This window comes from Bolinopsis microptera, chromosome 10 (assembly GCF_026151205.1).
Source record: "Bolinopsis microptera isolate Bmic1 chromosome 10, MBARI_Bmic_1.0, whole genome shotgun sequence".
Taxonomy (NCBI): Eukaryota; Metazoa; Ctenophora; class Tentaculata; order Lobata; family Bolinopsidae; genus Bolinopsis; species Bolinopsis microptera.
The window spans coordinates 10,918,950-10,933,135 of record NC_087081.1 but is presented as its reverse complement, the minus strand read 5'-3'; the positions used below and the strand labels follow the sequence as shown (position 1 = coordinate 10,933,135).

The window sequence follows — 14,186 nt, the reverse complement described above, 5'->3', positions numbered from 1 at the left end:
CCCTTTTTAATTAATTCTGTATATTGACTCACATCAACCAACTTGTATTTGACTTAATGACAATGAGAATGGTGCTTTTCGCATCATGTTTTCTACAGGGTGGCTTTGATGTTTAATAATGATATTGAGTGATTGTATTTCGTTGACCGTTGTTCCATATAGATATAATTGTGATAAAAGTTTTGGCTACGTTGCCCCACCTAACATTCACAGGTTTATTACGGGAAGCATCCTGCAACACAGTAAAAGCACCATTTTAAATATATCTACATTAAGGCCCCCTTAAATTATTTAAAGGCAATTAAAAAATCCCATGTCAGTTAAATTACTAAATTAGTTAATAAATAAATACATATTGAATTAATTTCATCTAACCTGATTTGATTTAAATTGCTTGGTCTCTGTTGGTCTGACTAGAGTGACAACTAAGATTGGAGATACAGTAATTCATATTTTTGGAGCTGTGCGTGCTGTTAGATCATCAGGCAGCAGGATATAAATTTGATTCTAATTCTAATCCTAATTCTAATGTATAGTCTACTCGAGGTGCTTTTTCTCGAAATTGTTGAACTTTCCTTTTTTTATTTAGTCGCAAAGTTTTGTCACAGGTTGAAGCCTGAAGGTCCGGGTTTGTGTAGTGTAACTTTGTTACACTACACAAAACGAAAACGACACTAAACGCAGCATTAATATTGCCAAGTTACTATACAGCTAAGGTATCGTTTAAGATCAACTTAATAACACCAGAATGTGTGTGTGTCTGTGTGTGTGTCTGTGTGTGTGTCTGTGTGTAATTTCCGAACGGTTATACAAAAAAAACGGTAATAGTTACGGGACTGGTTTTTTCGGTATAGTGCCGACAAAACTCTGACGAAGCCAATAAGCAAATTTTATAAAAATCGGCCGGTGGTAAGTGGTTTAATTGATGGTTTTGTACCACAAAATATGTTACATAAAATGGCTTGAGAAGAACGGCAAGAGTTACGGGGCTAGCTCTCTCTCTCTCTCTGCATATGTAGCGTATATATTACATGGCGTATATATTACATGGTCATATAATACTATAAACTTATTAGGGGAGGGAGTGCTCAAACGGTCTGTTTGGACTGTAGAGAGAGTTCATACTTTCATACGACAATGTAATGCATGTTCACAAATATGATAGGCTGGTGTGGTGCATGGTGTTAAGGGTTAATTTCTATTGATTATTGATTAAGAATTACTATCTTTTAAGCATACTATTGGATACGTGAGGGCACTCCGAATAGAATTGCTCGCCTAATCCGGGTTTTGACTCAGCGGGTAATTACTCCTACCCTTTTTAACTGCGGCAGTGAAATCCCGGCCGTAGGCCGGGTTACACTAGTAACTAAATAATCTACTCAATACAGTGCCCATGTCTTAGCGGCCATACTCAAAAACCTTTCTATCCTCGTCAGATCAAAACCTTACAACAAACACCGGTAGATCATAAAATGAACAACAACAAAAAACATCCAAATAACACACAAAGACCACTAACAGTAGCCCAACCAAGGATTTAACTGGACTTTCAAGTATTTCTTTGACTTACTTTTGTGTACTGTAACTTTAGTCTTTATTACATGATGCTTTTAGAATTAAAATTTTCTTTCCTCAGCTCAGTGTATAGTGAATTAGGGCTGATTTAACTGTTAATTGCATAACTGTTTCACTGTTGTATGTTACCAATTAATACTCCATTGTTCGTTACCTATTTTCATCTAACAAGGTTAATGCACCTCTAGATGAAGTTTTTTATGGCAAGTTATCAATTTCTGGCAGTTTTCTACCTCTCTAATCAGTAGAATGTGACTGTGCAGATGAAGCTTCTTGTGGTATGTGCTCCACTGGAATCAGTTGGATTACGAAAATATCACCTGTGTAACTAATGGCCCGAAGTAACCATAATAGGGAAGATTCCAATCCTGATGTAACGAATGGATTTCCCTGCCACGAAAATGGCATAACCTTGTGTTCACATGCATCTAAACGTAAAAGACTTCAAAAGCCTAAGATTATCAAGGAAAATGATTCTGCCCAAATAGTTGTCGAGAAACTGCTAAAAACAGAGAATTGTGTAAATGGTGGTAAAAAACCTCAAACAAAGCCCTGTAGAAGATCAGAACGAAAGATAATACCAAGCAGTTTGTGGGACAATGCAGTAATAAATCCTTTCTTTGAGAGGAAAAGAAGAAAGCTCACTGAATCTCCAATTAAATCACCTCCTAATTTAAATGGAAGCACCTCCAGCGATAAAGACAACAAGATTGCAGAGAACAACCCAAAAAGTAACGGGGTTTCTGCTCACAACGGATCAGAACTATTACCAGACAAGTCCTTGGATACTGAACTCAATAATTCAGAGCAAGACTCTGCGGCCTCTCAGTCAGAAGTTTCAAGTAGTAAAGAACTTGGGCCTGGTATGGTGAAAAAGGTGCCAAAAAGCCCCTTTGATAAGAACAGTGATTCAAGTCAGGACAGCCTGGCAGCTGAAACTCAAAGACACGTCAGATTACGGAGGTCTAGTAGGAAGCATAGTTCATCAATCAGCAGCATTTCAGATTCAAAATACACAATCAAACAAGAACTTGTACTGAAAATAAATGCTCCTGATCTCGTTGATGTTGGAGTTGATCAAGCATTAGAGTCAAAAAGTGAAGAAGTAGAAATGGATGTGCAAAGTGAATCAACTGATTGTAAAGATGAATCAATACTGTGTGATGAGAAAACATTACCACTTCAAAATGGCAATTGTAATGAACATGAAACAGAGTTGGAACATGATGAAGACAGCAAAGGAACTGTGATGGAACAAGTAGCTCATGCAGAGAAAGATGTTAGTCCTGAAAAAATTGTGACAAACAAAAAGATGAGTCCCTTGAGAAAGGTGATTAACAGCAAGGTCAGCCCAGTAAAGGAGTTAGTCAACATGAAAATAAGCCCCGCTAAAGTATCTAACCTTCCATATCAACACGTTTCAGGATGTGAGGAGCATTACAAATCAGTAGATGACGAGATTGAGATAAAAACACCTGTCACTGATCTCTCAGAACCTGTACCTGCCTTAACCTCAAACTCTGAGTTTGTGAAATATTCAGATGTCAAAATGAGGCCTCCAGAAGACAAAGCTGACATCTCAGATAATGAACTGAAAACTCCAGACAGTGATGTCAATCATTTGGATGATGAGCTTAAGATACCTGATCACATGTTATTTGAGTCTGATGACAGAGTTTATGTTGATTCTCTGGGGAGACGAGGAAAGAAAAGAGGAAGACGCTCACGTCAAATCAAGGCAGCGTTGGACCGTTCCGAGTCAGAAGAGAGCGCCTCAGCTGGTCCAATAACCTCTGGTATTTCTGGGCCAGAAACTCGTGATAAAACCAAAACTCCTGACAATGAGATCACCATTTCCAAAGACGATATCAACTCTAAGGAGGCATTGCAATTGATTGATGGGTCGTCTTTCCAAAGATTTTACAAGATGAGAACAAGGAGACAAAACTCCTCCAATGAGCAGACACCAGGTATGTGCTTGAGCAGTTTAATAAACAATTTGAGTTTCACTCTCGATTGTTTACTTTTCAGTTTTCATACCGTACCTTCTTGTTTAATCTTATTCTATTCTAAAGTCAACAAATCTACCTATATATTCATCATCATTCAGCAGAAGTTTTCATCCTCTGATTATCGACTGTATTGAACACATTAAACCATAAAATAACATTTCCCAGGTACCTCACCAGTGCCCAACCCCACTCCTAGTACCACGCCTCTTGTAAAGAGAAGATCTTCGTCCCGCAGTAATAGCAGTAACAGTAAAAACAGTGAGGAGACACCTGCTGTTTCTGGTGATGCGAAGAAGCGGCCGAAACATGGTATGTGTTTTATAATGGTTTATAATGTTAGATCTATTGTACTGCAGTTATGTGTGATTATTTTTCTGCAACCAATGTAAAATAGCAGACAGGGCAGCTTCTGAACTTTGTATGTTGCCATGACCACCATAGCAAACACAATCAATTTCCTATATGAACAGACGTAAATTTGGGTAATTTTACTTACGAATCCTTGGTTCTGTTTCATAATGTTGCCTTCCATCATTCTAAAATTATTAGCTTGATTTTCCTTTAAGACAATTAGCCTTGCTCATTTATGAACACTGCTTTTGAATTAAAATTCAAAGGCAGTGTTTATTCGGGTTTATTAAGGAGCAAGGCTAATCATATCCTCTAATTGCCATATTTTACTAAATTTGGTTGTTTTCATATTTCCAGTTTGCTCGAAAAATTCGAAAAGGACTGAAGTAAACGAATTGTTGAATTGAGTGCAGAGTGATTAAAAATTAAATCATTAGTAGAAAACTTGATCAGTTGTTGTCATAATATCTTAACATCGGGAATAAATGTCGCGAAAACAAGATTACCGGAAATTCACGTCAAAAAATCGTACTTCGTGAAACTTTCCGCCGTAACACTTTTGTTAATTTTATTGATTTTTTCGATGGTGTTTATATACTTTTAAATGTGCTTTTGATGCTGCTCTGTGATTTTTGATTTCTACATTTATGACGATACATTTTTTGATCTGATGTTAAGGTACATGTCTACACCACAGATATTCAATTATAAATAACAAGTTTATTAAAATTCTACAATTTCAGTAAAGCCGGATATTCTGTGTAGTTTCTGTTTGCAGACGGAAGATGAAAGGGGAGAGGAAATGATATCTTGTTGGTAAGAACTGTTTTAAATCCAACTTAGTTTTATTAACTTATCTTGTAAAAATCCCATCAGTCATTATATCAATTGAAATTAAGACTTGTTCTGATGTTGATCTGTTCAAAACATTATTAAAAACTCACCTGTTTAAGAAAAGTTATGGCATGAGCGATTAATTGACAATATAACTTTATGTTTTTTGCTTAAACTGTTTAGGATGCAACCTAATGTCATGATCTTTTTGAACTTATTAGCAATTAGACTGTTAGCTCGCTTCATAAGCATGTCATCTTCGTTCCAAAACTTTTTATGTCCTATGCATACACTCCTTGATAGTTATCTTGATCTAGTATCTTTGTTTCACACAATAGAGCATAAGTTTTGTGGTTTATCCACTGGGCTTAGAGTTTGTGTTTAAGCTACCAAATTTTATTGTTATTATTATCATAAGATCGACTGTATTTACGTAAGCAATTGTTCTTCTTATAACTTTATAATGCAGTACAGTAATGATTGAGAACAAGTTGTGCTACGGCTGCTTTAAGATGAAACTTTACGTGTATATATTATGGTTTCACGCATGATATTGATTATTGATGGCATGTTACAAACAGCAAATTTGTAAAATATCACACTGCACCAATGCTCCAATTCCCACCGTACACGATCGTAACTACAGCTTATATTACCACTGAAATACCGCTGAAATGAGTAAAAATATCCGTTACACCAGCACAGACAGGGCCCTCAGGGACCAATCTCAGTACTTGTTAAACTTCATTAAGTGTCATACCTTCTTATTTATAGAGTTTACATCATTAGTCTGGATCTATTGAACTGTGTTGTCCGGTCTCTGTCAGACTGAACATACCAGCTGTGTTCTCAAAGCTCGAGTTGAAATTTTGACCCATGTTCCATTTGCATTTTGATCATTCCTTAATATCTCTTCAGCTCTCACAACAACTTATACTATTATTACTCGTAACGTGAAATAAAGAAGCCAAAATTAACGAATATTTGAGTTCACTCAGAATGCTGGCTAGCCAGTAGCCACCTTGTTTTGCCCAGCTGATAAGTAATCACGACCTAACACAGCCTTTTAGTGTAGTATAGTATAGCTCTATGTTCACAGTACACTACAATGCAGATTTACTGATGGGGTATCCTGCCTAAGAAGATTCTTTATCTTTGGCAGGCCCCCTGGCCCTGCTCATTTAACCCACAATCAGATGTGAGATGTGTCATTTCGCATAGATCCAATGGATCCTTAGGCACTCCCTAGACTTATAAAACAACCTCTCAAACACTCTCTAACCCCATTCTCTCCCCAGTTTATGCGGAGCAAGTGGACATCCCTCATGTCTACAATTCAGTGTAGCTCTGACACAGCGTGTTAAACTCTACCAGTGGGAGTGCATTGAGTGCAAGAAATGTGAACTGTGCAGGTTGGTCTTACATTGTACATTATCTACAATTGTGTGTGTGTCATACACAAAGAGAATTAATGTCTGGATATACACATTATCTGACTGTGTATAGTAGTTGTCGGTATAATTGAGTACGGAGAATTAATCAGTCTGTATTCTAGAAGTCTCTACACAAATCTTACCAACTTGCTCTGTATAAATCATGAGCTGCAACAATGTAACCTCGAGTAGTACATATTAATGATGCTCTCTCTGTCTCTCTCTCTCTCTAGAGTACATATTGTTACGCTTAACTTCAAATATATTTCAAGACGGGATATTTGATTGCTTTTTGTCTCTCTTGTAGTGTATATTACGTTATTGTATAGTAGTATTTATATGTGGACACTTTTCTGACTATTAAATCTTGCCAGGCAGTGATATTAGGAGAAAATTACCATGTTATTAACCTATTTAAAATATAAATAACTATCACCCTGTCAGAAACTCTGGTGATGACGCTATAAATAACTATCACCCTGTCAGGAACTCTGGTGATGATGCTATTAATAACTATCACCCTGTCAGGAACTCTGGTGATGATGCTATAAATAACTGTCACCCTGTCAGGAACTCTGGTGATGACGCTATAAATAACTATCACCCTGTCAGGAACTCTGGTGATGATGCTATAAATAACTATCACCCTGTCAGGAACTCTGGTGATGATGCTATAAATAACTATCACCCTGTCAGGAACTCTGGTGATGATGCTATAAATAACTATCACCCTGTCAGGAACTCTGGTGATGATGCTATAAATAACTATCACCCTGTCAGGAACTCTGGTGATGATGCTATAAATAACTATCACCCTGTCAGGAACTCTGGTGATGATGCTATAAATAACTATCACCCTGTCAGGAACTCTGGTGATGACGCTATAAATAACTATCACCCTGTCAGGAACTCTGGTGATGACGCTATAAATAACTATCACCCTGTCAGGAACTCTGGTGATGATGCTATAAATAACTATCACCCTGTCAGGAACTCTGGTGATGACGCTATAGATAACTATCACCCTGTCAGGAACTCTGGTGATGATGCTATAAATAACTATCACCCTGTCAGGAACTCTGGTGATGATGCTATAAATAAATATCACCCTGCCAGGAACTCTGGTGATGACGCTATAAATAACTATCACCCTGTCAGGAACTCTGGTGATGATGCTATAAATAACTATCACCCTGTCAGGAACTCTGGTGATGACGCTATAAATAACTATCACCCTGTCAGGAACTCTGGTGATGACGCTATAAATAACTATCACCCTGTCAGGAACTCTGGTGATGACGCCACCCTGCTCTTCTGTGATGACTGTGATAAAGGATTCCACATGAGTTGCCTCAAGCCTCCTCTTAGTGGTGAACCAGACGGACATTGGAGCTGTTTGTACTGCGTAGAGGGAAGCAACTATTGGAAAAACAAGAGCTGCAAATCCAGAATACTCGATAAATCCGTAAGTTGGAAATATGGCCTCGTATCTCTGGATTTCAGTTTGTTATTTTGTCTTTAATGCGCGTTCCCGCACGTGACAGCCATACTAATAACAATGAAAGGGCTGGGGGCTCCATTTCAGGGTGTCTGGCAGTAATAGTTGTAGTGTTTTAATGTACATAGCAAATGAAGGGTGGTTGTACTGCTCAGTGTATATAAAATGTACAAAGAGCTTCTCTAGCGAAGCGGATGTGGAGTGCCCCGCCAATTGCTTGTGTTTATTAAAGTGCTGCGCGCGTCAGATATAAAGCATATCACTGGCAGTTTGGTTGAATTTGGTAAAAAATATCTTATTGACAACATTTGCTTTTGCGCGCGCTGGTTTATCTTTGTCGCTCATTCTTCAAAACATGATATTTCTTCAGTCGAAGTTTAGATTTTGTCACTGTTCTCGATTAAAGCTTCACGTTTGTTTTCTATTTTAGCGGAAATCAAGAAAGTCTGACAAGGTATCTAAACGCAAACAACTCCTCGATGACCTGGCGATGTTTCACGAAGCACAATCCCGAGCTCAAGCAGCAATGGTTAGTTCCTGGTCATTCGTCGTAACCGTCCACAAGATCATCATTCTTTGCATATTGCCCTGAAACTTTAACCGTTTTAATAGTTGCTCAATGATGTTTGTGTTGAAAATATGTTGCACATACTTCGTCCTATGTGAGTGTCCTATGTTAACAGATCAAGGAAACTCTCAATGATTATACAATATTCATTGCTGGAGTATATAACTTATTACTAATGATTCAGTTGTCTAATTTAATTGAATTCCTCACTCGAACCGTTGGAAGTTATGTACATAACATCCCACACGTTATGACCTATCTTCTATTTAGACGGAAGAAGCCAAGTCTGTGGTGAAGCCAAAAAGCTCAAAGAAAAAGGGAACTGGGCCACATCCACCGACTATTAAAACTATTGAGCTGGGATGCTATGAGGTACTGAAAGTTTCCTGTTACTTTGTTATTCTGCTCTGATGTTCCTGTTATCAGCTCCTAAGATTATGTTGCTGGTCTTGATTTTAACTAAAAGCTGCCCCTACGATAGAGTTGCTAGTTCCTTACATCTTATTTTACCCAGATAACTGCATGGTACAGCAGCCCATATCCAGCCGAGTATGCTCAACAGTCTAAACTGTACATCTGCGAGTTTTGTCTGAAGTACATGAAAAGTGGCGTCATCGCATCCCGGCACACGGCTAAGTGTCCTGCAAGATGTCCACCTGGAGATGAGATCTACAGGAAAGAGACAATATCTGTGTTCGAAGTAGATGGCAGAAAGAACAAGGTCAGTGTAGATAAAGCGGACCTAGATAACCTGCAAACCGATCATGGTGAATTTCTATTTCTTCTTATATTGACAAATATTTAAATATTTCATTATCATAATAGACATACTAAAAGAATCATCGCATCAATAAAACTGACCTTTTTCAGACATACTGCCAGAACCTGTGCCTGCTCGCCAAACTTTTCCTCGATCACAAGACCCTGTACTACGACGTGGAGCCCTTCCTATTTTACATCCTGACTGAATACGACAGAAAGGGCTGTCACATAGTCGGCTACTTTAGTAAGGTCGGTAGCGCAGCTCTCGTAGTTTTGGTGAGAAAACATGGGTCACTCGATTCCTTGTCGTATAAGTGTGTTTATTCAAGGCTTAAAATCACTTCTGTTGTAATAGCATGTTTAAATAAATAATGGGCGATTTGGTTTCCACGGTTTTGGTTCTTCTGATGTTTTAATTTGATAGCGCGAGAAGATTTTCAAAATTAACTATATTTGAATGTTCGATGAAATATTACTAAATCGTAAATCCTAGTCGAATTTATTTTCACAAACTCTGTTTTCAGGAGAAGAACTCATTTCTAAGCTACAATGTTTCTTGCATTTTAGTACTTCCCCCTTACATGAAGAAAGGATACGGCAAGATGCTCATTGACTTCAGTAAGTCTTTGACGATTTATATCCACCTGTCATTAATACAACAACAGTGATTTTTGTACACAGTCTTAGAAGTTTGACGAACGTTGTTTCATAACAGCGTCCGTTTTAGATCTTTAATTGATCCTGGTCATCACATGATGATCTTCACATTGATCAATGTTCAGGTTATGCGTTGTCGCGGAAAGAAGGAAAGCTGGGGTCCCCAGAGAAACCCCTGTCTGACCTTGGACTCGTTTCTTATCGCAATTACTGGAAAGAGAAATTGCTCGGATATTTCATAAATTACAATGAGTCGGAAATCACCATAAAACGTGAGTAATTTCATAAGAGGCTCCAGATAAAATATGTAAATAATTGCAGTAGCTCTTCATTACCAGATTTTCCTTCTTTATCAGCAGACTTTCAATTCCCGTCGGTTTTCATTGTATTGTGAATTTTCTCACGACCACTCAATATTTCAGATATAAGTCAGACTCTGGGATTTAACCCATACGATATCGTGAGCACGTTACAAGCTTATGGTATGATAAAATACCACAAGTCAAATCACTACGTTCTGAAGAGGCCCGAGGTTAATTTCTTGATTTTTTTCTAGATACCAAACTTATGTCTTACTTTCTCTGAACTAAATTCATTGATTTTACAAATTATGATCGTTTGTCAATTGTCATGAATTAACACCATTTCTCTTAATCAACCGTCTTAATCTGTTCTAATAAAAGCCACATTTTCAGATGTTATCAGCCTTCAAAAGGAAACAAGCAGCGCACGCTGGACTTCCTTGTAGAAGTATTGACATGTCATATCTGAAGTGGACTCCACCTCACCAGAGAGACAGCAAGTGACGTCATAACTCTGCCAAGTGACGTCATAAATTAGCAAAGTGGCGTCATGGGATTAATTCACAATCTACTAGATCAAAGCAGATTAGTTCCTCGCAAGCTCCAAAAGATATCTTCAAAAACAGTGCTCTTCATTTTGAGACTTAACGTGGCGTCATCAAATCACGTGACATTATCACATGCTATTTAATGTGTAGTTAACTAAATAGGTTGGAGTACGGCTGGCCGTGTTTCTTAAAGACAGTCGAACTGAGAAACAGTTTGGCATCAGGGAGATAAGATCGCTGAGTGAAAACTTGAGTGAACTCCGGAACCTCTAGACCAGAGCTAATTCCAACGACTGACTTATAATTGTTTTTTATTTGCATTACAGCGGTGTTTCCATTTATTGTTACGACATTCAATCACTGCAAGACGCAAGTCACGGTTTGCAGTAAGCGACTTCATTGTTTGTCTCTTACAACTACAAACTTTGAGTGGTAACCTCGATTACTCAGATTAGTTGTTAAATTAGCTGGCGGTAAAGGGAATTTAAAAAGATATTTTAGTGTTCCATAATTTGTAAGCAAGAAGGGATTTTAACATTGCATTCGTAACATTACAGGAAATGAGAACTTAGTAATTTAAATAAGTACATGTGGATGGTGTTATAAGGGCAGAGGGCGTTAACTTGATATAATACAGCGTTGCCACTTGCCGGGAACAATTGTTTTGTTTTTTTTTAATTTCAAGTTAACTCGTGTAATTGTTAAAATCTCGCAAGCACCAAGAAAAATTACAGTACATTGCATAGATTACTTAAATCAGAAATGCGGCGTTACACCTTGAAATATTTACCAGATTGTTCTTTTTACTCGTTCAACCCGTGAATGAAAGCTGTGATACAACGATTTGAGTTTGGCAAATGTAATAACCAGTTGATTAATTAGGTAATATTACACTTGAAGTTTAGATATCTTAGGGATCATCGCCGTTATCTATCCAAGAAATCACAAAATGTTGATAGCGATGATCTCGCCCAACCCTGATGAGTTTATAACCTTGAACTGAAAACCGTGTTGTTTAAAATACAGTTATATATTAACTTCTTAATATGATCTTTAGTTTTACCTTTGACTGACATGTAAAAAGTTGTACCATTGCTTTACTTGGAGCACATTTGCGTGTAGCTGAATATATTTGTATAGTGTTAGAGACGTTTACGCCCTACATTATCTTGATTTGATAAGTTTAGACGTACAAACAATGTACATCGGGCAGGTTAGTTTTGACACAAGACAATAAATAATTGGTTACCAGATCGCTCGCCTCTATTTATGAATATTTAGAGCTAATGTCCAATGCTCAGAATTCAGATAGAACAACTAATGATCATAAACCTTATTTTTACTAGCAAAAAGTGCATAGCAAGCAGCAAAGTAATAAAGTTACAGCCTTCACTGTGACACGAATTTGATCACGTGTCAAAACAAACCTGACCTGTCTCATTAGGTAGCTACATTGATTATTTAAATTTATATATCCAATCACTGAAACTTAGCATCGCATATAAATATATGTTTGTTCTAGTTACTAGGACCATTTTCTTGTACTTTTGTACCATGCTGTTGTGGAAGTGTGTTTGCTTTTGTCCCGGACGCAGCAAAAATAGTCTTGAACTGTTATTTGTGCCCGTAAAATTATTTGTTATTTTCACTTATTCAGTCAATTATAATAAACTTTAATCCCTTGTTTTATTTTTATTTTAAAATTAGTCCAGAACGATAATTATCGTGATGTATCACATATCAGTATAACGAGAAAACGCTGAATTTAACACGATTTGTTATCTCAATTTGCACAAAAATTACCGCTACAATCAGGTACGTGAGAACCACGAAGTGAGCAATAAAAACAAGAACGATAAGTTTTTGACAATGTCAGTAAATCTAATAATCCCATACTCCTAAGTCAGTAAGTGGTGAATGTTGATAAAAATAAATGGTAAATATGATTAAACACTGCGCGGGAGACTGTCTAACAGATGTAGCCGACAGCCTGTCTAACAGATGTAGCCGACAGCCTGCCAGTTGACGTTCCATTGGCCCCCTCTAGCGATATCAGCTGTAGGTCCAGACTGGCCCGGATTAGAGTGTACCCCCACATACCCGAACAGGTAGACATTGAAACCGTTCCTGAGATGGTCGAAGGGGTAATTCTTTTGAGCGAGAAAAGTTGGTCTTTTATCAGTTTTAGGGATTAAAATTACTGTTCATGCTTACTAATACTATTACTAATACTGGGCGGCGCTCATCCTGTCATTCCGCTAAATCTCTATTCGGCGGCATATGTTTAAATTTTAATGTTAATGAACATATACATTAAAATATGTATAATGTATATATAGCCTGGGGTCCCCAGGTAATCTTCTGTATGAGAAAATGCAGATACTTTAATTTTTAAACGCTGGTTCAGGCGATAAGGAAAATTTAATCAGCAGCCAGGGGTCCACTAACTTGTTCGCTCCAGATGTTGAGGTTCCACTTAGCGTCGTGTGCCAGTTAGCGCCGTTTCCTGTGTTGTGTGTCATTTTTATCATTTATTTGTCAGCCCTATAAAAAATCGTCCAGAAGTGAGAAGCTAAGGCATTTATATTGTAATTCAAATTGTATATCTTATTATCAACTCTTGTTGCGACTGTTGTTTTAACTGTGGTTCTTTTTACTGTTTAACTTTAAGCGGTGGGTTCAAGGTTTTTTCAAATAAAATATCCCAACCACTGTTTCAATTTGACCGATACAGTCACTTTTGCTTTTAAAAAGTATAAAAAAGTGCATTTTCTCTCCTCAGGATCAAATTTAAACTCTAAATTATCTGCCAATAAATTTTTGGGGGTAGGAGTGAGTCCCTCCGAGATCACAATTAAAATATTCACAAACCGTCGATAAGAGCAGTTATAACGGGAGTTCCCACAAATTCACACTCCGAGATATCCACATGTGTGTTCACAAAGTAGTACGGTGCTCCCGACTGGTTCCACACAGTTGACCCTTTACCGGTGGTGCCAGCACAGACACGCGCACAGGGGTTTGGACCCTTGGGGCTGTTTAGTCGGGTAATGTAGAGGTCAGTAGCGACCACCGTGGTTAGGAGGAGGGTGAGTAGGAAGTGTCGGAACATGCTGTTTCCTGGGGGCAGCAAAGTAGAGGGTTATTACTTATTACTTATTACTTATTTGTCATACGTTGTATGACCCGCCGCGCACGAAGGTGCGCGGCTCCCCCTGTATCGTCAGGACACCTTAGTGAAACGACCGTGGGGGTCGCAACGTGATACAATTACTTATTAGTTAACTAGTAAACTGACCGAATGGTTCTGAGCTGGGTACGGTTTGTACAACCCTAGAACATTCTCTGTGAAGGTCTCACTCTCTGCTGCAGAGTCTAGAGACTAGAGTATTCCACATGCTTTTACTCAGTGGCGTAAAGCAACTGCTTATATGGTCGGAAATATCTCAAAAGCCAGTATCTGGCAGAGGCCTGTTTTCTCTATTAAGAAACATATTAGGAGCATGTCTGCCAGGCTATGGTGTGGACACGTCCTAGGCAAAGTCTGCCAAGTATATAAGCTTCTACGGAGTCAAATAAATGCAACAGATTGACAAACTAACAAAGTAATATGCGTCATGAGCACTAGCAGTAGTACTTAGTA

General features: G+C 38.0%; 2 protein-coding genes across 3 annotated transcripts; one reads left to right on the top strand and one right to left on the bottom strand.

Moving 5' to 3' along the window:
• Nucleotides 1-1,748: 1,748 nt before the first annotated feature.
• LOC134821712 (uncharacterized) lies at nucleotides 1,749-12,220 on the top strand. Of its 2 annotated transcripts, none has more exons than XM_063832445.1 (13): nucleotides 1,749-3,548; nucleotides 3,756-3,899; nucleotides 4,685-4,757; nucleotides 6,074-6,187; nucleotides 7,493-7,673; nucleotides 8,137-8,235; nucleotides 8,545-8,646; nucleotides 8,789-8,995; nucleotides 9,145-9,285; nucleotides 9,561-9,654; nucleotides 9,819-9,965; nucleotides 10,116-10,225; nucleotides 10,389-12,220. In XM_063832445.1, the coding sequence occupies exons 1-13, from the start codon at nucleotides 1,910-1,912 to the stop codon at nucleotides 10,497-10,499; spliced, it is 3,162 nt and encodes a 1,053-aa protein (XP_063688515.1). In that variant the 5' UTR covers nucleotides 1,749-1,909; the 3' UTR covers nucleotides 10,500-12,220. The 2 variants fall into 2 exon arrangements, with proteins under 2 accessions (XP_063688515.1, XP_063688514.1); XM_063832444.1 differs by having other exon boundaries at nucleotides 9,145-9,312.
• A 179-nt stretch (nucleotides 12,221-12,399) lies between these two features.
• LOC134822492 (uncharacterized) lies at nucleotides 12,400-13,655 on the bottom strand. Its single transcript, XM_063833605.1, has 3 exons — nucleotides 13,415-13,655; nucleotides 12,992-13,049; nucleotides 12,400-12,670 (listed from the first exon to the last, which is right to left on the bottom strand). Exons 1-3 carry the CDS (start codon nucleotides 13,653-13,655, stop codon nucleotides 12,538-12,540), a joined length of 432 nt encoding a protein of 143 aa, XP_063689675.1. The 3' UTR covers nucleotides 12,400-12,537.
• Nucleotides 13,656-14,186: the final 531 nt, after the last annotated feature.

Coding starts and splice junctions, on each gene's coding strand:
- LOC134821712 (XM_063832444.1), top strand. CDS start 1,910: ATGGCCCGAAGTAACCATAATAGGGAAGATTCCAATCCTGATGTAACG. Junction 7,674..8,136: donor CCAGAATACTCGATAAATCC/GTAAGTTGGAAA, acceptor TTTCTATTTTAG/CGGAAATCAAGAAAGTCTGA. Junction 9,655..9,818: donor CAAGATGCTCATTGACTTCA/GTAAGTCTTTGA, acceptor ATCAATGTTCAG/GTTATGCGTTGTCGCGGAAA.
- LOC134822492 (XM_063833605.1), bottom strand. CDS start 13,655: ATGTTCCGACACTTCCTACTCACCCTCCTCCTAACCACGGTGGTCGCT. Junction 13,050..13,414: donor TATAACTGCTCTTATCGACG/GTTTGTGAATAT, acceptor CACACAACACAG/GAAACGGCGCTAACTGGCAC. Junction 12,671..12,991: donor TCAACATCTGGAGCGAACAA/GTTAGTGGACCC, acceptor CGACCATCTCAG/GAACGGTTTCAATGTCTACC.